The sequence below is a fragment of the Nanorana parkeri genome, unplaced genomic scaffold (genome assembly GCF_000935625.1).
Source record: "Nanorana parkeri isolate BGI_ZX_2015 unplaced genomic scaffold, ASM93562v1 scaffold1081, whole genome shotgun sequence".
Lineage (NCBI taxonomy): Eukaryota > Metazoa > Chordata > Amphibia > Anura > Dicroglossidae > Nanorana > Nanorana parkeri.
This window is the reverse complement of record NW_017307349.1, coordinates 57,597-80,388: the sequence shown is the minus strand read 5'-3', so window position 1 is coordinate 80,388 and position 22,792 is coordinate 57,597. Positions and strand designations below refer to the sequence as shown.

Genomic DNA, 22,792 nt, shown 5'->3' with positions numbered 1-22,792 from the left:
GCAGGGCCTCTGGCCCCAGCCCCCTCCTCTGCCAGGCCCCTGCCTCCTCCGTTGAGATAATAGTTGCGCCACTGCTACCACCCATAGTATCGGGTGTCTGGCATCCCCATCTTGCTATAGTGACCCATGTAGCGTGGAGAGTGGGGCGGAGGAACCAGCACGCTACGGCAGTAGTTCCGCCCCTGGGCGGGGACCGGGCAGTAGCGTGATGTGATTGGCATGGTGACGTCTCGGCGGGGTGACACTCGGACACCGCTCCGGGTGTCACCCGGCCTCGGGACGCCCCTGGAAGAGAGAAATCCTGTGATTACCATCCCTCTAAAGCTTCAGTCTTCAGTCACCCTACAAGGACTTCTCCTATTGATGTTGTTGGCCATATATTGCAGCAAGAACATAACCGCCTAGTGGATGAAGCGCAGCAGTAGAAACTGTTATTATTGGAAACGTGGCAAAGAAATACAGGGTTATGTATGGTTCTATAATATATGGCTTATATGATTCAGGCTTGCCATCAATGTGCAGAAGAAAGAAAAGCCACACTTGATGTGGGATATTTAATGTTTACTGAGTCTCAATGACTGTTGCAGCCATGTAGATCCCAGGAACTGTGTTTTAGCGCAAAGAAGATTATGTTCTACAGTGGGGATTTCAAGTCTATTTCCACCTTTGTAAGTGATTAGCATTTATTGTGGTAATGAAGAGGTGCAGTGATGATGTATACATGTGAACATTTTCATGATTCACATTGCAGGCTTTCCTCATTTTTTTGATAAAGGTTGTGTTAGGCCTGAAGCCTACAAATTCAACATTTTCTCCACAGGAAAATCAGTCTGACACGGGGGTCGGATTGTAATGAGGCTGTAAACAGCTCTTCCCCTTCCCTGTTATTTATTGTAACACGATCAGTAAACAGCAGCTCTGCCTTTGAACACAATACACTGTTCAGGGGAAGAAGAGTGCCACTATGAATACTAATAATTGGGAGAGGTCAAAAAGAACAAAAAAAATAAGTTTCTGTTGTCATAAACATCAACTGCATATGCCTGCTGCATGTACACTAACAGGGTTATTCACAAAGGGGTAAAGAGTTTGGAGAAGGCAGGAGAATTGAACAATCTAGGCCAGGGGCGCCCACTATTTTTTGTCTGGAGATCTACTTTTCAAATGACGAGCTCAATGAGATCTACCAACAAAAAAACACCTGCATTCATGGGCGGGAGGGGGCGTGGTGGTGCATTGAAGTCAATGGCACCGCAGGCAGGCCCCTCGCCCACAGTGCGATCGCCTGCACCTGGAACCCAGGCACATTAGTGCCTGCGTTCCAGTCCAGTGCGATCCGCAAAAATACTGCGAGCACTATTTTTGCAGATCGCACTGGACCGGAATGCAGGCACTAATGAGTCGGTCGGCTTACATTCCAGTGAGTCCTAGAGCACGAGCACCGCGGGCATAGCCGGCCCGTAGCCAGCTCTACTATCATCCAGTTTCTGAATGGGGAGGAGCCTCTGTACAGAGTGATGTAAATCACATCCTGTTCATTCATAACTGGTGACACATAGCAGTGTGTCTCAGTTATTTACAAACAATGGAGTGATCAGCTGATCGCTCCAGTGTTTGTCCTGCACAGAGGATTGGTACATCACTGATATGTACCGATCCTCTGCCGCTCGGCCGGCTGTCACATCCTGGCCGGGCATCTCTCTCTCGTTCCTCACCGCTCAGCCTTAGTTCTGTGACAGCGTGTCCCTCCTCCGCCCTCCCCTGCCGCCGGCTGCAGCGGTTCCTTCACTTCTTCTCGGATCCCCACTGCATACAGATGGGGAGAGCAGCGGGGATCCAGAGAAGCCCTACGGGCGGGAGGAGAGGACATCACGATTTACCAGTGATCGCTACGCCATCGACTGGTGGATCGCGATCGACCTTATGGGCACCCCTGATCTAGGACAATATAGCTGTCTATAACTGTCTATAACTGGAAAGTGAGCTGAATCGGAGAATTTTTCCAAATCAGCTATGTTGTCCTAGATTGTTCACTTCTCCTGTCTTCTCCAAACTCTTCACCCTTATGTGAATAACCCTGTCAGTGTTCATTGCTAGCATATGTTAGAATATGTTTTAAAAATACCTCTGCAAAGGTGGAAATGGGCTTTAAGGGGACAGCTTAAAGCTCCTCTCCTTCCTCCATTTGCCCTCCTCCTAAGTAGAGCACCCAATACTCGTGAGAAACAAAAAATTAAAAATAGATTTCGACTGAGTCTGTTGACATCACAGACCTTTTTGCCCTCTTCTTCCTTTTGGTGGTGGCCGAATCCTAAATGCTGCAGAGAACAGTGCCATGTAAAGATGTGTCTCTGCTCTCTGCAGTATTATTCCTGTGAGTCCAGGGTGGGGAGCAGTGCCTTGACACCATTGTTTCACAGGAATTGGGTTGAATGGCTGGAAGAGGAGGGGGGACAGCGCTGAAAATCAAGGTGTTTTTCAAATTAATTTACCACTGGGGCAGAAGAATGGAAAATTGTATCATACTTACTGTAATTTTCCTTTCATGGTGCCTATCATGGCAGCATATCATTAGTATACTGCTATGTAGGCTCCAGAAAATGTATTTATTGTGCACATACCAAGCTGCCCGCAAAATGTAGGTTAAAATGTTTATATCTTTTCAGTAATTTGATATAGGAACCGAATATAAATACACACGTCTTACAAATCCATGATTATATATAACAAAAGGCACTTTATTTAACATAGACATTGCATCTCCTTTATAATTATATATACAGCTTAAATACATTGCATTTTTATCACATTGCTTTATGAGAAAATCTTACCCAACAATACTCACATGTGTATGACTGGATATGCACACAATGTTCAGGAATTTGTGAACACAAGCAAGTAAAACATTGAATTGTGGCATCATGGGCCTCACAAGGAGGGAATAAAGAGGGGTTTCCACAATAACCACCAACCAACAGAAGTTTACATTTCATTTGGCAACATGCTACCATTTAATTGCCAGGGATTTTAATCCATAGGCTTGATTGATAACATGTATTCATGTGAACATACCAGTTTAAAAGGTATTTCTCAAAAGACTGAAACAAAGCACACACCCAAAAAAACTGTTTAATGCACCTATCTATCAGATGGTGATCTAAAGTATTTTTGTTGCTGTCTGTGTCCCCATTGGAGAGATTTATTTATTTTTGTTATCAATAACTGTTTTTCCAGCCAGTGCTGGGACAAGGTGAATAGAGTTTGCCCCTTCTCGTGAGCTGTGAACTACTTCAGGAGCATAGGTTGCAGGCCCTGCCCTTTTTTTTACCCCCTCCTGCTGAAGCACCCAAGGTGTTAACCTCTTCTCCCTACCCCCAGCCTGGCATTGTTTACAATCCTCATATCTTCAAGAGGGACACAGACAGTTGGGTTGAAATTGGGCTTACTGTCTGACTTTTATGTTGATCCAGAAGCTTCAGATACTTTTTAGCCACTGACACAGAATTAGTTTCCTCATCAGGAGTTCTGACTTTCCTCTAACTTTACCAGATGCACACTTGTTCTGTGTGAGTGACTCAGGAGCTATTAATGTCAGAGGCAGCTGTGCAACTAGTATGTTCAGAAAGAGGTCATTTATGGCAACCTGATTATTTCACTCAGGTCTACTGACCAAACAGTGTTGTACACAAGGCCATGTGGCCAGTAGGAGGTGCTATCTCAGTCTACGTTCTCGCTCATATCATGCATTTTTCCTGTGGTGCAGTTGCAATGCCATCAGTTTATTTTTACACTTGTTTTACATACATTAGCAGCCATCCCCATGGAAAATGTGCTGTGCAGAAACCTGCAGCAAAGATCACCAAAATAGATAAATGTGAAGCTGCTTAAAGGCCAACTGCTGGCTCTGTTCCCTCCACCCTTGTGGCCCACACTGGCTGTATTATATGCTTTTTTGGTTTAATGCACACCTTTTCCAAAGCCTTAAGGCTGATAAAGTCATGGCGCAGGGTCCTCTTCGCCTCTTCTTTGGGCTTGGTGGTTCCCACTGATGCAGAGATTGGCAATGATTACTCTCTGTACCAGTACACCGTGATTGAGAGGTCCCATAGCAATGTCTCCCTAGCGGCCATGACACCCTGCACTCACATGTGCACTCAAAATCTTCAGGATTGGGTGCTGGAACACTGAGAACATATTTTGTTGAAAAAGAGGTAATGCAGGAGACAGTTCTGAATAGAAGGTCAGTTTTGCAGTCTGAGTTTCTTTTATATTATTGCTGCCTGGGGTATGGGTGCAAAAATTGAAAAAAGGGCCTCAGTCATGAAGGGGTTAAAAAACAAAATACATTGTTAATTATTATTTAAGCTGGGTTGCTATCCGAGCTGTCATCCTAAGGGTGCATTTACAACTCTGCATTTTTTGCATGTATAAAATGCAGTCGATATTTTCCTGAATGGAACTATTTATACCTTCATGTTTTAGTGCATTGCAGTTTGTTATAATATTGCCAGCAGCATTCTAAAAGCATTTTCCATGTAAACTCGGGTTATATAGAAATGAATGGTAACATTTTACAATCTTGTAAAAACAAACAAACCAGGAAACATCTTTCCACTTCTGATTTTCTATAAAAACTCAACAAATGTAAAATGCTTCAAAATGCATGGCATATAAAACATATTACAAGCGCATGTAAAATGCGGATATTTTCCAACACAGAGGTGTCCATGCACCCTAATCTGGCCTTACTACCTAGCAAATGACCGGCCCAGAACAAAGATGCAGCTGGTGACATTTTATTCTAATCTAGAATTATTAGGTAATAAAGCTTAAATCAGGATGTTGGCACCAGAGCCTGCACCTTTAAAAACAAGTAAGCAAAGGCAGCCTCCATATTCTCTTTCCCACTGATTTACTTCATAATTAAAATTCTTGAAAAAAGAAGTACCGATGGGCAAAAAAATGACAAATATGTAACTATTTTTTTATTTATGAATATTTATAAGCCTTAGGGCTTGTTCACACCAGCAGCCACAGTCAACTGCACGGCTGCCGGTGTACATGTACACTGACAGTGCCGATGAGCTCAATTGAGCCGCATCGCACTGTTTATTATTTTTTGCTAGAACATTACTGAAATGTCACAAGATATATTTCATTAAGTTCTATGGGCTCACCATGGTGCAATGCGGTTGTACTGCATCTCACTTCAGTGCGCTTAAAAAAAGTACTGCATTCCGTACTATTTTAAGTGCACGCCACTGGATGGCAGTTTTGTGAACTGTCACCACCCATGACAAGGCAAACTGCCTTGTCTTGTGTTCGGGCTGCACTCTTAAAATGGCCAGCACAGCCCGAACGTATATACTGTGAATGAGCCCTGAAAGTCTTTTCTACCAGTGAGCTTGAATAGATATAGGCCAGCAAAACCCTTTCCATACTTTCACTGGGACATGCTGCACAAACATTGTACATTGTATGGCCAGTCCATATATAATTAAGTATAATTAAGTAATAAATATGTAAAACAAAAACAAAAAATTGTGTTTATTAAAGTAGGCTTTAACCCACTCAGAACAACCCTTTTTTTTAACGTACCTATTTCTGAGCGTGCCCTGATATTAAAATGCTACTTTCACCTGCTTACAGGCCCATTCTCCCCATGTGTTTATCCTGCCTAGCTGTGGCAAGAGGATCACGTGGCCAGGAACTGTGTTTAGGAAAAGCCTATAACTGGATAGCTAAGAAGATTGACCACTGTACCCAGCTTATGACTGTAGCAACCTCAGCCCTCCCACCAGAGCCAGGACCAACAACAGGAATAAGCCTAACTGCTTTTAGGTGAAAATAAGGAATGTTTTGGTGGCTGATTACATGTGGTGAGGTGGTGGGCATTTTGGCCTGTTGTTCACATAGGATGTGTAGTAAATTCACATAGTTTCTGGTGTCCTCTTTTTATTGACTGGTCCCATGTACTGCTCCTTCTCTGAGCTTACTGCAGCCTCACCAACTCATAATGGTGCATGAGGAGGTTGCACAGCACAAAACCATGTAAGAAAGAGGCTGCTGTCATGCATTGAAGCACATGCACAATTATAGATTTTGGCTACACTGGATTTTAAAGCAAACTCATATAAAAGTAAAACTCTGTCTGGCTTAAGCAGGACTGCAGATGCAATAAGAATTTCACTGATGGATGTTACTTGTTGCCTGGTGCTGGGCTTTAAATGAGAAACAACCCTAAAAAAGGTTGATAAAGTTTTAACAAATCAAAGCAAGTTAACGGCATAAAAGAATGTTACCCAAAGCATATGTATAGTAGAGGGCTTGATCCATGGTGGCATCATCTTCCCAAATTATGGCCTTTATTGTGACTTGTTGTTTATCTTCAATCACTCCCTCTGCCAAACGCTATCACGGTGGTATCCATCAGGAGATTTTACAAGGTAAGAATGCCGGCTGCCACAGGTAGTGTTGATGTGCCATGGAAGAGAAGCAGACCAAGAGCCAGGACAATGGTGCTTTCTAGAACTTTGAAGGTTACCTTCAAAGAGGCAACATTCTTTTATAACATCAACATGGTTTTTCATTGGTCAAACTTTAATAATCACAAGTTTTCTTGGAGTTCACCTGTGAATGATTTTAAAACCGTTTTCATATCAATTAGTTTGGAGTGAATGTTTACTTTTTTAAAAAAACCTCTTTTAAGATGCCCACAAATGACCTCCACAAAATTCCCCTTAACATGGACTAAGTCTCATGACACTGGTCTGCAACTTCATGTATGTCCCATGATCCAGCCTTTCCCATGTCGATCTCCAAACCAAAGTATTAGGAATGATCTGTAAGAGCACTGGATGGACCTATTCCATTGTGGGGACAATTAATTTTCATGTTTGTCTTTCTTCACTGGAAAGGGTCTGGGTGGAAAGGGTTGTGCAATGTTTCACTGAGCACCAAATGACAATGAAAAATAAGTGCATTCGAGGTCAGTCATCCTTCCACAGAACATCACATGTTCCTTGGGTTGGAAGACTTGAGGTGTGTGTGTGGTTCTCACCAGGAGATTTAGAAAAAGCACCAAGTTCCATTGTAAACAATATCTAGGGTCTCCCTTCCTGAGAGAGGGGGGTGTAGGTCCAAATATCACTTTCCTGTATAAATAGCACAGGGCGTCCATCCTCCAACTGGGGGTGCGTCGTCACCAGTGTGCCAGCGCAGAAAAACATATCTCAGCTAAAGCACACGGGGCCTATGAGGAAGCCATATTGGTGGTCCATGTCCCCATCAAAATACACAGCCAAGTCACGGACAGGAAGTAAGGATAGGTCCAAGGGAGCAAAATGAAGAAGAGTTTCTGTCCTGTTGAATGATTCACTGGCCTGTGAAGAGACAAAGTAATCAGTTAGTCTTCATGACTTTGGTTGCTGATTTTTTTTGTAAAGGCAAAACTCAAGGCAAAAGTGTAAAAACATTCACATGTATCGGGTGCACCTACGCGTGAAAACAACAATTGCACCCATTGTGCCGCACATGTTACATATCACCGCGAATGTCGGAGTGTGAGCAATAATTTTAGGGCCATCAATCACTGTTAACACTAAATTGATGAGCAGTAAAAGCTTTTAAAGCGTCACCTATTGCCAATTTTGGGTATGCTAGTTTCATAACATAACAGGGAAAAGTTGTTTGTTTTTTCAAAATGTTTGGTACTTTTTTCTTTTTATATATTGTGACAGGGTACTGAAGCTTGAATAGCCGCTCCAGTAGGACGTAGTGAGGGACACTACCGTTTAGTTAGCCTCCTAAGGTGGAGTAGGCCTTTTTATTTGTGTTACTTTTGAGTTCTGCCGGAAATTGTTTGTTTAAAAAGGGGGAAACGTACCCTGTGGATAATAAGAGACTTTTACGTTGAATGCAATAAAGCTGCATTTATTGCCAATACTGATTAAAGACCAGTGACTTTCTTACAATATTCAAAAATAAAAAAAAACAGTGATTTAATACCACCAAAAGAAAGATCTATCTGTCCCCAAAAATGATATAAAATTCATTTCAGTACAGCATTGCATGACTGAATAAATGATAGTCAAAGTATCGCAGTGCTGAATACTGAAAAGTGGTCTGGACAGGTAAGGAGTAAACTCCAGTCTTCAAGTGGTTATGGAGCATTCTGCAGTAAAAACTCAGCTACTGATTCACTATCTAGGAACTAGGGAACCCGATTCTGGTCTGTCAAGTGGCATCAACACAGTGGGAGGTGATTTTCTGTGTTACCTTTCCAGCTATTCTCTAAAGCTGGGTACACATGTATTAAATGCAATCCGAGGGTTGCCTTATATCCTAGGGTACACATGGATTGAATGCAATCTGAGGGTTGCCTCATGTCCTTGACAAAAGTGGATCATTAGATAGAATTTTGTCGAAGGGGCACGCTGGAAAATTGTTTGCCGAACAATGCTTGCAGCCAATGAGCTTCCTACATTTCCCACATGAGGACAAAATTTGCCAGGACATCAATACATTGGATCCACCAAGCCCAGTGATAATGAAGCATTTAGCAAAAGATTGAAATGATCAGTATAGATTGGTAAATCAGAAAGGTTGACACAGCCTCTCCAGTCCAACAAGCAAAAGAAAGTAATCGGGCTCATACTGTATTAGGGAATACTCTGTTTATTGTAGCAAACTTGCAGACAGACAGTATGTGTGTAGAAATACGTTTTTGGGTTAATCCCCTTTTGTTAGGCAAGACATGGTGAAGATCATTGCCTCGAAACATTGTGTGCATCCTTATGTGTAATGCTCGCCAGTAACGTGAGGTAGGTTCTACAGTGGATCTCAACTGCGGTGTTAGCTAGTGCTGTAGGACGGGAATCAGGTAGCAATTTATCCTCTTTCTGCCCAGTTTTGAAGTAAGGCCAAGAGGAAACTGCAATGCATCACACCCCGTATTCAATTCTATTGGTATAAGTGAACTCAGTCTCCTTCTTAGTGCTGTACCTCTGATCAACACCAGGGTACTAGTTGCACTGGAAGATTATGATGCAAGTAAGGTAAAGAATGGAAAACATTTAGTAAGAGTCCTAAAGGCAGTTTGACTATTCGATAGGCTGTCAGGGTATCACACATATATTAGAAGAGACCCACAAGATCAACATGCGTCTGAGGTTTGACCGAATCTCTTAATCAGAGCATTAATTTCCAGAGTACTTGCGGTTCGTTGGTGTGGCGTCTCCGGATAGGTATGGTGGCTTTGGTTGTGGAGTCTCCTGACAGGTATAGGTGTTTGGGTCCTTTGTGAGGCGAGTAGGGAGCTGGTTTGGTCAGCGTCCTGTACACACAACAGAAGACGCCGATCAATACCTCAGCTGTGGCTTTTAAGCCGGGTACTGCGTCTGGAGGGGGCGGAGTTTCGTGACGCTCCTGCGCCCGACGTGGCTGCGGCGTGGGGAAGAGAAGGAGGGATCCTCTGATGCGTCTGTGCAAGGCGTAGCTGGAAAGCAGCGGCTGACGTCACCCTCTTACCCTGCCGAGCCGGGGTTACAGACCCGCGGCGCGCCTGCGCAGGGTGTCCACGAGCCGCGGCTCCAGCTCCGATCCGAGTGCGGCTGTTACATTATGTTTATTGCTATTAATGTTCCACCAAGTCCTGGCTATGTCTCACTGATGGGAAGGTAGTCCAGGATTTCCCTAAATGCCGGTGTTACAATCATTCCAGTTTGCTCCTCAAACAATGTGTTCAGGAAGACCAGGGATTTCAAGGTTTTTACATTCAGCCACCATGCTGAACCCAATGTCACACAGTCATGTCAAGGTGTGGGAAACAGAACCTCTGCTGAGCTATTATTGCTGCCTGTGACCCCGACGGGAGACTTACCTTCAATTTCCATGTGGTCACTGCAACAGGAGAGGCAATCTCACACGTGGGGACACAGAAAGTAATAAAAACCTTTGATGATGTGTAATTAACTCTGCCATAAATTTAGAAGAAACCTGTGTGGAGGGAAAATATATTGGAGGCTATTGTTGAATTATCTCCTAAAAATGTTACTTACTTTGCACTCTGAGGCTTTAATACTTCTTTTCTGTGAAACACCACATACCTCACATCCCTGGAGGGTCACCAGGAAGCTCTGATCACGTCCGTCTGTCAAAAACTTCACGTCCTTGTCCCTTGTAGGTCGTCCTGGCTGAGCAAGGCACACGTATCGCAGTACTTGGTATACACGCAGGCTCTGGAGTCTGAGAAACCGCAGCTGGACCACACTCTTGTCATTGTACAACAACTTCATGGTGAAGATGAAAAATAAAAAAAACAATAAAAATATAAGAAGTAAGTTTAAGGTCCTAGCCAAGGTCTAAGGGCCCATTCACACCATATCCAGATTGTCTGCAGACAATCTGGATTGTTTCCAGACCCAAAATGCATCTTAATGTATCACTGTGCTATTTCTGGCCTCTGTTCACACCAGCGCAGTCCGTTCCAGACCAGACTAGAAAAATACTGCATGTCTCATTTTGTCTGGAATGCACTGGAACTGCGGGCAGTTTCGCACCATTTTCCAGACCAGATCTGGTCTGGAAAATGGTGTGAACCTCCTCTAAGACAAACTCAGGGACCGATCACTGTTCCACACAGTTATCGCAATGTCTGGATTAGGTACCAGCTCCGATGTGCTAATCACAAATTGGGAACCTTATATCATAGCATTGTACTAACATCTATACTAACATCTATACTAACTCATAAAAGAAATTGGCTAATATAACTAACTCTAATACCTATAATTAAATGCCTATAATAAAATGTAATGCCTATAGTTAGATGGATATAAAAAAGGTATCGTGCTTATTAATTCAAGACTGGACTGCTGCTGAACTACTACTTTGGTAACCAATGCTGCTTTCATCTATAAAGCCTAGTGGAAGATAAGTACATTTCAATTATAATACATTTTGTTGTGAGTGTGATCACTAGCAGAAGACTGAAACTGAATTAGCATTAACAATGGTTTTGACATGGTCTGGATTTTAACCTTCCCTTGCATCAACTGACCATAGATCCAGCTCTGGTCTTACCGAAAAGCCCCCAGGAAGCATGCTGAACCACTGGAATCCTTCTTGCAATGAGTAGCTCTGAAGCCATGCCTTTCCCAATATCTACAAACCGTAAACAACAGGATTGGTCAACCTGAAAACTACGGAACAACTTGTTTGCTGTCATGTAACCATTGTAAATTACCTGGCTTTCCTGAGGATGCACACAGGTCTCACCACCGGCAGTAAAGTTGCAGAACACTGGAAAAGAATCCTGAGGACTGCCCTGGTTAGGGTCAATGTAATAATATCCTAGCAGACAAGATCCAAAAAATATACCATTAGTGATCCCTAGAACATTTCTATCAATCCTGAAAGAGGCATAGCCACAAAGCCATTGTGCTGAAGAATATGCCCCATCCTTGGCTACATACTAAGATATGTTATATTTAATGTCAGCACTGTCTCAGAATACCCTACCATCTGGCAGTTGAGGGTGGACAAGCTGGAGTTCTTTACATGTGCTCGCTGGATTTTCCTTGGTCCCATTAGGTGGGGCAGCCAAGAGCTTCAGGTCTTCTTCCAGATGATGGATGAGATCCCATGGAACAATGTCCTTCCATGATGCCAAATGGGGAAACAACCGCTAGAAAGTGACAAAAAATATTTTTTCGATGTCCTGAAATGTATCTAAAGCCAAAATGTTTAATTTTTTTTTAGTTTTTGGATAGAGTAGGGAAGGGTTAGAATATTTGACAGGTTTTTACAGCTCTCTATGTCCCTGCTGGAAAGATAAACCATTCTATTAATTCTGGTGACCACGGAAAGCAATAGTGAAGGGACATAGGCACTGAAAAAAATTGGCTTTAGATATACCTTAACTGCTACTATTACCAGAAGTCTCACAACTTTCTGAAACGTTCATCCTCAGGAAAGCTTAGAGTCCACACTCTACACCAATTTTTTTATCACTTACCCGTATACTCTGGCTCTGGGCACTCAGCACTAGCCCTGGGGGACCAGGTGCTCCTGGGGGTCCCTAAAAACCAAAGAAAGCATAGCCTTACATAAAGGAATATACAATAAAAGGGAAACATTTGACATCCTATGTCTGTTAACTGGAATCTGTTTGATTTTGCCACAATTAATAATGGTCACCTGTATTGTCTAATGGATGTGCAAAAATAAGCATTTTCAGGAACAAATAATTTGCTGTACCAGATGTAGAAATTGTGCAAGTGACTTGAAAATGTCTGGAGGATGCAAGTACTAAAGAGCTGTGTGGTTTTCTTGTGGAATGGTCAATTATTACATGTTTTTGCATTCTCAGAATATGTCCAGTGTTAGTTAGGCTTGACCAACCAATAGATTTTCAGTAATTGACAAAAAAACAAGCCAGCAGCCTCCAGCACATAATGGGAACTGCTGTTGCCCAGCTGATGGTGGTCCATGAACTCCTGTCACCCTTCCTAAACTTTTGCTTACCGGTGGTCCAGGAGGGCCTGGAGCTCCTTCAGGTCCTTGGAAACCTTTTGGCCCCTGCAATTACAAAAGCAGATATCATAAATTGATACATGACACATTGATAAAATAGGAGAGGAACATGATGCCATATGCCTCACCTGCATGCCTTCAGGACCCTAAACATAAAACAGAGAGAAAACACTAAATTTAGCCTAAATAGCTACAAATATGAGAATATTTGGATGTGTGTTTGTATAGGCACAACATTGTAGAATTTACTTACTGGAAGACCTTGGGACCCGGGAAGTCCTTGGGGTCCTTGAGGCCCAATAACTCCCTAATGAGAATAAAATTCAAGAACTTCAAATTTTTGTTTTGGTGATCTATATTTGTAAGTAAAAATTGCAAAATGATTTACCCATTTCATTCCTACCTTATTGCTGCTACAGTGTATTTACTTTTATTCTCTTTAAATCTGTAAGCAGAACCGGATTTTTTTTTGATGGGAACCTGTTGGCACACAACCCTTGGCACCCAAAGCGCCCCTTCTGCTTGGATCATCCGTGTTACAAAGTAAAGTTTGTTGTTTTACTTAAAACTGAAAGTGTGTCAATGGGGGGATCTCGTAGTGCCAATGGTAGGTGTTCAAGATCTTAGAAAACAGGTTGAGGTATCCTGTGTGGTGCTAGAAGGCAACAAAAAACAAAAGAGCGCCACAATTTAGCACAATCACTGGACCAGTGACTGGGCTAGGTTGTGGCGCTCTTTTGTTTTTTGTTGTTTTACTTAGTCTATCCTGGCTTAGAATATTGTGACAGTGTGCAAATTAACTTATATATTTCCACTTTTGACAGGAATTGTGTGACCAAAGAAAGCTGTCTCTTTGTCTCTGCCACCTATGGGCCTACTGTGCTTAATGCTTTAATTTCCTGATCTACTGCAGAACTTACTGTTTACCTCTAAGGTAGGAAGTATTTGTCCTCCTAGTTTTTACATGAATGGCTAGCTTAGTCTGTCTTCCAGTTTGAGAAGATAAACTACAACACAATTAACTAAAACAACACATTTTGACAAATATTTTGTGACTAACACATACGGGAAAGCAAATACTTTTTCTTGAATTTTATGTTATCCATCTGCAGCTATAAATGTCTTGAGCTCTGGCTATATTAATTCCCCTTTGTTCTCTGCAGCAATTTATTTTACTGGACCTGGGAATTTATTGGGAAAATAAAGAAAACAGAGCCTAAAAAAGAAAACGAATGCAGCCACCACATCTAAGGACTGGTAAGCTGAAATATATTAAATCTTTGCTTTTGGGTTTAGATACACGTTAAGGCAAACACTGTAATAATAAGTCAAAATGTATGTTTGTTGCATATACACTGTACTTTCTCTTTATGCACCCCTGTCACTAAACAAAATGTTTTAAAATTCTGCTGCCTATGCCACTGAACTCCACTTTGATCCTGAGAAATGTTTTGCAGAAATCTAGACTGAAACCGACCCTTACAGAAATGTTGATCTAATAGGTTGCCTGCAGTTTTCACTGGTTCCTCCTTGTAACCTCCACATTACTGCTTTATCCTGTAATGAGTAGCAGTCACAGGGAGAAACCAGTGAGGGCTGTTGGAGACCCATGAGCTCAACACTTTCTAAATCGTGAGTTTCAGTGCAGACCTCAGTAGAAGATTTGTCAGGAATAGAGTGACATCCCGTGACTTCTTTTATAGGTATGGCTTGCTTTAAAACATTTTATATAGCAGCAGGCTCTCTGTAAGGGTTGATAGAGAACAATGGAGCCAGGTTTAATGTAATACATTATTCTACTAGTATTAGAAAAGTAAATTATGTACCTCGTCACCTTTCTCCCCTGGAGGTCCATTGTCCCCGGGAAGTCCTTGTTTTCCCTAAAAGATGAAAGCTAATAACATAAGGTTGAGATGCAGAAGAAAGTCTAAAATCTCTATTATGAGTGGTGAAAACATTTCCAAACCTTCTGGCCTTCTTCTCCTTTTGGCCCAAACGGCCCATCTAAGCCAACTTCACCCTGCAGAGTAGACATGCTGGTTACTCCCAGGCACTAGTCATGTTGAGTAGATGACAATATTTTTGATCAAGCGAGTAGAAAATGTAATAAAAATGAAGATGTAAAATATCTTGCTTATGCTTACTGTCATCCTTTGTTATAACAATGTGATATGTCATCACTGAGCAAAGAGATACAAATTACGGACATTAAACAAGACCCATAGTAGAACAGAACATAGGACAACACCATCTTGCCTGACAGAAGTTCCAGTCTTAGAGGTGGGAGTACAGTAGCTACAATGAGATAGCATAGGTCAGTTAGTGGTAGATGGAAGGAAAAAGAGTTGGTTACACGGCTATAATGGGTGATGGTAGAAGTTAAATTGCATAGGAAGTTCTGAAGAGGCAGGTTTTAAGAGTTTGTTTACTTAAAGGAGAACTATGGGGTCAGGGCTTTTCCCCATGGTTCACCTAAGGGTCACGGGAGAACACAAACTAGCGTTCTCCCGTGACCCAAAGCTACAGCTCGCGGTATACTGAGACGCAGCAGCCGGAATGGATACCGACATTGCTGTCGAGATCAACCCAGCTGCGGGATTGACAGTGACAGTTACGGCTCTCTGCAGTGACAGGATCGAGAAGTGAGCGAGCAACGGTATGTGTTCGCTCACTTCTCAATCTACTGAGCCCACCTGTGACAGTTTCATTGTCACAGGTCGGCTAAGATTATGAAGCTGAGTGAAAATCACTCGCCTCATAACTCTCCTTTAATTAATGGAGAAAGTGTGTCTATAGGACAGGAAAGAGAACGGCAAAGCATGGTAACTCCTCCACCAAAAATGAAAGCCATGTATGAGTTGAGGTTATAGGTAAGGAAGATATTAGCTAATCATTGGGAGAGATTTGGGGAATTATTTATAATGCACTCTTTTCAATAGACTTTTAAAGAGCACCTGAACTGTGTAAGTGACTAATAAGTAAAGAAGAGAACAAAAAACTAGTCATCAGTATTGTTTTTCCTCATTACAGATTTACCATGCCTTATTCCACATTGTGTCTCTGTGTGGAGGTAGCATCTTGGTTTAGGAGAAGGCTTTGATTTTTAATTTCAGATTTGCCTTCCTGATGACTGATGATTTGATGACTGGTGGGGTATTAATCAAGAAGCAACAGAAGAGGCGCAGAAAGTCCAGATACACACAATTAATGAAGCAAAAGCGGGGAAATCCTTGCACTGCAGCTTGGCAGTTACAGCCCCCTCTCCAGCAAAGGGAAAAGTGAGCCGCACAGTAGTGGCATCACCAAATCTCACTCCACCTGTTAGAGGAATAGCGCCTTAAATTCACACTGCAGATATACAGATACTAGGCTCAATCTACATGAGTGCCTAGACACAGGAAGAACACTGCTATTTTTCAAAAGTAATTTAATTCAAAAGGTAAATCTGTCAGTGTACTGATTAGGGAAAATACACATTTTAGATGTTGCCTATGCCATAGCTATAGCACCTTTTCTAGAGATCATGTTCATGCATGCAGTACTTTATACAGAAATGCTATTGTTATATAAAGTATTGTTGGGATGTGTAGTCCTCTATAGCCTGTGCCATTCTGCATTGCTGTAAATATTAGGGTTGCACCGATATATCGGCCGCAAAAGATATCGGCCGGAAATGGCACTTTTGGCTAAATGCCAAAAGTGCAATTTTTCTGTTGATACAGCAGCGCATCCGTGCATTCTTTCCTCCCCGCTGGGCGCTGCTCTGTGTCCCAGCGGGGAGGAGAAAAAGTCACAGCCGGCTGAGCGCTGCGTGAGGAGAGCGCTGTGTTTGTGGGTTTTTTTGGGGGGTGGGGGGCCCAAAAAAAATCTTGCACCAGGGCCCTTTGTTCCTTAGGTCCGCCACTGTTCATGCATAGTAGATGTTGATTGTTTTGGTCTCTTACCTTCAGCCCTTTTGGACCTGGCTCTCCTTTCTGTTCCCTGAGTCCTGGAATACCCTGGAAAACATAAGGGGAGTTGAAAGCCACGAGAAAACAAATGTTCAATGAATATAGCTGACAATGCAAACACTCACATAGGGTCCTCTTGGTCCTGGTGGCCCGTCTGGACCCTGTCTTCCTTTGGCTCCCTGAAAGTGAAGTCCAAATAGTATTTACTGAACAGGAATACATTATACAGTACATTTTTCTGACACACTTTATGCCATTTTGTGAATCAACTTTTTTTAACAAAAAAAGGAAAATAAAAAAATGACAAATGAATCTCTCTATATCAAACTAACCCAAAGGCAAAAAAATATATATAATTGCTTTATTAAAGCATGCTACTTTAAATAAAGGTTCAGATACAAATATAATAACCTTTCCTTTGAGGAGCCGGAGCCAGACACATGACCAATGCCTTGGCATACGTCACATGGTCTCTGCCAGAGATACTTATGGTACTGACATTCAAGCAGAGCCAACAAATCAGTAGCTCCACCTGAACACTCTGCTGATCTCACTTAAACACTGTCCTTTGCAAGAGCAGATGGAACCCAGAATCCTGTGTTTTCTGCAAATAGATGTTTTTAGTATTGTTATAAAAGTTTTACTTAAAGCAGGCATGCAAAATAAGTTGTCTTAGACAACTGTCACCGAAACAGGTGTCCACTTTGAAATATTACCCCTGACCTCCTGTTCTGCTGATAACTGTAAATTTTGGATTTCCATCATTGAAAATGGATACCAGAACAGTGGGGACACATAGAGGAATGAAAACCAGACAAAGGTTCTAAGTTCGAACCATTCCCTGCTCAAAATTATACTACTATAAATATTGCTTCAGAGCCTTGGTTCTCAACTGGTGTGTCGTGACCCAAAAGTGGGTCGCACCCTATGTTCAGTGGATCACCACATGCCTTTCACTTTTAAAGGTGAGAGACTCCTCAGCCTCCCCCTAGCTCAGACCCGTCAGTTCTCATGCGTGTAGCCATCCAAAATATGCTGCCCGACCCTGCATGTCAGCTTGAGGTGGGCTGGGCTGGAAGTATGGCCAAAAGGGAGCTCCATCCATATGTTCATTGCTTACAGCTCCCACATGTGCCCTGTAGAGGTGCCTGGACTGGACTGACGTCACATTCTGGCTCCTGGCACCTCTACGGGGGGGCCCAAGGGAGCTGTACAAACAATGCGCATATGGCTGGAGCAGCCCACTGTGGACCCCAAGCTGAGGATCCTCTCCAGTTCTCATAAGATAGGGAGAATTATAAAACAATTTTGGTGTGTCTGTGTTTTTGAGGGTCCGTTCACACCAGTACAGTGCGTTAATCACACAGTCCCATGCAATTAATGCACTGCACCACGTAATCACACCTGTTGCACGCTCTGGTGTGGAAAATGACACCCCAAACACACCTCCCGCCCACAGTCCGATCGTCTGCAGCCGAACGCCCTGTACTGCAATGCCGTGCATTCCATTGCAGTGCGCTACTTAATGACCAAGGACAAATGTGGGTCCTGAGATTATACAGGTTGAGAACCACTGCTTTAGAGCACACCACTTTGCAAAAGAAACTCTAAAACAGCCAATCAGCAACTAGCTTTTGTTAATCTGACTACAATAAATGTAAACCTACTTGACTGCTAAGAATATAGTGTCTATAGATATTTGTTTTCTGATCCTGGTGTGGCAGAGAGATTGGGTGGCGATATAATGTGTGTAGGATACCCGCAGACCTGTGTTTCCTCTGTCCTACTGGATAGCCCCCAAAAAAACGAATGAAATGTTTTGCTTTTCCTACCTTGGGTCCATGAGGCCCACGTGGTGGTCTTGATCCTGCTTTTCCTCTTTTGCCCTGAAGCCATTAAAAAATAAATCAGGTTTAAAGGTAAAGAAAGTCTGTATCATTGTTTTAAAGACATATGTGATTGTGGCTAGCTAACTGTAATCAATGTATGTTTGTAAGTTTTAAAAACGAAAATTACACATGTATACGGGGGCAGCTAGATTTGCTGATTACTTTTACAGTCCTGCCTAGTGATTGTGGTCTGCTTTTCTTCTCTGTCAATGCATGTTTATCAGTTTGTGCAGACTGATGGAAAACACTTTCACCATAGCTAAACATCATAGCTAAACAATTTTAACTGAAGGGGTTGTCAGGTAATTGCTGTAGTAAAGCATAGTATGCATTAAAAAAAAAAATTAAGCCAACACTTGCTTTTGAGGTAATGCATTTTGGAGTGTAAAGAGAACCTGTCACAGTTTAGAATATGCAGAACATGGATATTCAATATTAAAGCAATTAACTGAGCTAGCTAGAACTAGTTCTTGAGGTAGCCTATTCCACAGATCTTACATTGAATACTTTAGCACCAAGTTCATTATTTGGACCATTTATTTAGTTATACATTGTGATCACTTCTCAAGAAAGAACAAATTACATTCAACTAATCATTCCTCATTGCTGAGCTTAGCTCCCCCATGCATCTTATCAGTTTAGTTTCCATTTTCTGCATTCTTTCCGATTCCACAACATCCTTTTATAAACTGGTGTCCAAAACTGAGCTGTTTTCTGACAGCTCAATTGGTGGTTTTTTATAAAAAGGGTCTTTAAAGGAGAACTATGGGGTCAGGGCTTTTCCCCATAGTTCCTACAGCTCGCGGTATACTGAGACGCCGCAGCTGAAGCGGATCCCGACAATTATGTCTGGATCCGCCCAGCTGCGTGAGTGACAGCTGGCTCTGCCTATCTAGAGGCAGAGCCAGCTGTACCCGCCCCCTCCCCATTCTGTTCCGCCAGTCAGCGCTGGAGGATCGTAGCGGGGAGGGGGGAATCCAGTCCCTCCCCTGTCTAATCCAGCACGTTATTATTCGGAGTTGCCCCACACAAGCGGCGGCCATATTGAGTGGGGGCACGTGAGATTAATAAAGTGCTGGATTAGTGTGATCTTAGTTCATTGTATTACTTCGTTGCTGTGTTGTATGTGTCTAGGGCAATGTAGTTGGATCTGTATGTGCGTTATAATTAATCGGAATTAATCGATTAAAAAAAATGTAGATTAATCGAACACGAACATTTTAATCAGTACCAGCCCTAAAATATACATTTCACATAAAGATGCCTGCACAGTTATAATAATTTAAAGTGACACTAAACTCAAAGGTTAAATCTTATGGGAATGAGCTTGGAGCAGTGGCTACTTTATAACACACACACAGGGACCATGGGGAGCAAAAGAAGGCACCCTCCAGAAGGAAGGACAGTGTCAACACCAATTCAGAGATGATTTGAAGATCTAAGGCCGAGTGATACACAAAAAGGATACATATTTGTCAATAGTTATGGTATGTGAATGCATTTTTAAGTTTTAACTTAGGTGTCACTTCAAAGGTTAAATATTCATTGTCTTGTATAAGCCCTGTTGTTGCTGGTTCAATAACTAGAATCTTATGGTAAAGTGTTTTGAAAAACTATGTGTGTGTATATGTGTGTGGTGAAGGGTGGGTTAAGAAAAGGTAAATGTGGAGCTATACTTTTATAATTCACATACAACATCACGGATATATGCAGACTGTCTGTGCAGTACACTGAGGATCCAAATGTGTTAAAGTGTCACCCTAAAAAGCTCTATCCTTTTCTCTGTACCCGTTACAAAGTTACCTTCCTGCCCACACTGCCAGAAGAGCCAGGTCGTCCATCTCTCCCTTTCTCCCCCTGTAAGAATAAATGAAAAGATTCCTTGATCACATGATTGCATAGCTAGCTAAGATAAAACAAGAAATTGATTTATTTAATACAGCTAGTTAACAGGAGTTAAATATCACGGGACAGAAATGACGGATATTTTGAGTCAATGACTAAAAACAATTATGCATACAATGATCTTTTCCCTCGTTTTTCGTGATCTGCATACTTCTTCAAGGTGCAATAAAGCATGCTATCAGATCACCCTGACAGCCAGGCAAATGGCATTTTAAAAAAAAGGTCAGCGATTGCAGCTCCTGCATTTTTGCAGGTTTGCTTCATATAAAATTCATAGCTACTGAAAAACAACTCAGAAACTTTATAGGACTGACTAGAGCCATGGGGGGCATATACAACCCCTAACAACCATTTTTGTGCCCTCCCCCAGTGTGTGTGTGCCCACTCACAAGCACACATAGCCAGTCGGTGACATGAAGCTTGTTAAAAAAGCAGGCTGTATCTGAGTAAAAGTCTCTGACCAGTCACTGTGACACTTAACCTGCACTGTTAAGATGCTCCACGTTACTGAAGAGGCTTGGCCACTGAGTCTTCCTTTGTGACAAGCACAGTGGATTAGTATCACTGAGCCTATAGTTTTATCAGGCTCAGCGTTACTGAGCTGGACCAAGGACATAGTGCCCAATAAGGCCTCAGTGCCACCCTCTGCTGATTCCATAAGTGCCGTCTGGTTTCACAGGTGGCACGGCCCTGGGACAGGGTGTAGTCATAGCACAGAAGACAGGGTGTAGCCATAGCACAGAACATAGCCATTGAAGGCAGGTTGTAGTCATGGCACAGAACATAGCCATGGAAGGCAGGGTGTAGCCACTGCACAGAATCACTGAGGCACCATGGGTTCTCTAAGCAGAGAGACAGCAGAACCTGTATACCTTCAAACTCCTCCTCTCTGGCAAACTGAGACAGTTCTTCTGTTAATAAAACAGGTAAGGATAGACAGGAAAACATGTGGGGGAACAAGACTAGAGCTCAAGTTGCTGGCTTTAAATTAAATTGTAAAAATATTAATTTGCTTTATTTAATAAAGTAAGTGAAAAATATTTTTAAACATTTTTTTTCTTTTTTTTTTACCATTCGACAATTTGCAGCTTGCAACAAAACTCTCAGGTGCCATTTAAATGAATGTCAAAATGCCTAACAGGGACTAATACTTACCTGCTATTGCTCCACCACATGCTAGAGTGGAGAAAAGTGAAAGACAGTATAGAAGAGAGCCAGCTGGTGGGGGAAGCAAGGAATAATAAGTATAGCTGCTTAGTATTTTCCCCCTTGACAAAACAAGCATTTAAGTCTTACAGTGTGCAAGGGGAGCCCCGCTGCAAAGGTCATGTTTAATTTTTTCCAAAGTTCAGCTTTAAAATCACAATGCATTTAGACAAAACTAGTTGGGTTGTGGAAATGTTTTGTAAACATTTACATAGGGAACAATATTATGAAATAAATTACCTTCACTCCTTTTTGTCCTGGGTTTCCCTCTGTGCCTGGATTTCCCATAGTTCCCTGGAGTACAGATACAGACATTTACACATCCTCTCCCTCTCTCTCTTTCTGTCTACATATATATACAGTATATATACACCAATGATAGTCCCACTCACACCACAAAACAGTATTATGCTCAATATTCCTTACCACTTGTCCTGGCACCCCTGGTTTTCCAGGTCGTCCCTTCTCACCAGTTTCCCCCTAGTATATAAAACAGAGGCACCAGTGAATATGCCTAGTTTGTCTGCATTTCTACATGCACTAATAGTTTGTTGAATCCTCACTTCTCTTCCTGGTATTCCCACAGCTCCAGCCTCACCAGTGACCCCAGGAGGTCCCTTAAAATAAAGAAGAATATTTTATGATGTATCTGGCTACACGGTTGACATTTTTAATCATCATTCCTTGGTGCACCTGTCAACATTATATGATTCAAGAGTATATTCATTATTTTACAATAAAAATCATAAAATGAAAACAAGTTGTAGCACAATCAAATTATACATTGACTAAAATCATCCCATCCTGCACTGCATATTCCTCCTTAACCTACAATATAATATGCTTGGGGAAGAAACTATTCTGAAAGCTGGTGGTATAAGAAGCAATACTCCTATACCGCGTACCTGATGGTAGCACTGTAAAGAAATCATAGCTCGGGTTTTAGTTGTCCTGGACAATAATTAATATTCTCCATACAAAGAAGTGAAACCCGTGCAGTCGCTCTACCTCCACCCCGTCTATAAAAACAGGAGCATACACATCTCCACTTCTACAATCCATTATAACTTCAAATCTGTCAGAATACCATTTATTAAAACCACATTATGAATCAAGCGTAGGTTGTACTGTATAACAGTCACCTTTAGAGACAAAACACCACAGACTGTAATATCTTCCAACATTATGTATATACAGATGTAGATATATTGTCCCAGCATGTTATGTCCTTCTTCCTGTTGGACATTAGTATACATTAAGATTTAAAATCTAAGATGTAGCTTTGTCTTCTACGCATTTCACCCCTTG

The 22,792-nt window shown here is 42.1% G+C and overlaps 1 protein-coding gene across 1 annotated transcript in view; it reads right to left on the bottom strand.

Moving 5' to 3' along the window:
* Positions 1 to 7,232: 7,232 nt before the first annotated feature.
* LOC108796216 (collagen alpha-1(I) chain-like) overlaps positions 7,233 to 22,792 on the bottom strand; it is a 62,158-nt gene continuing 46,598 nt past the window's right edge. The window contains exons 45-62 of the mRNA XM_018567668.1: positions 22,048 to 22,101; positions 21,911 to 21,964; positions 21,725 to 21,778; positions 20,177 to 20,230; positions 18,317 to 18,370; positions 16,610 to 16,663; positions 16,479 to 16,532; positions 14,501 to 14,554; positions 14,361 to 14,414; positions 12,788 to 12,841; positions 12,663 to 12,680; positions 12,526 to 12,579; positions 12,017 to 12,079; positions 11,521 to 11,686; positions 11,246 to 11,352; positions 11,083 to 11,163; positions 10,107 to 10,289; positions 7,233 to 7,382 (exon numbers count right to left, since the gene is read on the bottom strand). Coding sequence (XP_018423170.1) covers positions 7,233 to 7,382; positions 10,107 to 10,289; positions 11,083 to 11,163; positions 11,246 to 11,352; positions 11,521 to 11,686; positions 12,017 to 12,079; positions 12,526 to 12,579; positions 12,663 to 12,680; positions 12,788 to 12,841; positions 14,361 to 14,414; positions 14,501 to 14,554; positions 16,479 to 16,532; positions 16,610 to 16,663; positions 18,317 to 18,370; positions 20,177 to 20,230; positions 21,725 to 21,778; positions 21,911 to 21,964; positions 22,048 to 22,101 — 1,362 coding nt within the window. The remainder of the gene's footprint in view (positions 7,383 to 10,106; positions 10,290 to 11,082; positions 11,164 to 11,245; positions 11,353 to 11,520; positions 11,687 to 12,016; positions 12,080 to 12,525; positions 12,580 to 12,662; positions 12,681 to 12,787; positions 12,842 to 14,360; positions 14,415 to 14,500; positions 14,555 to 16,478; positions 16,533 to 16,609; positions 16,664 to 18,316; positions 18,371 to 20,176; positions 20,231 to 21,724; positions 21,779 to 21,910; positions 21,965 to 22,047; positions 22,102 to 22,792) is intronic.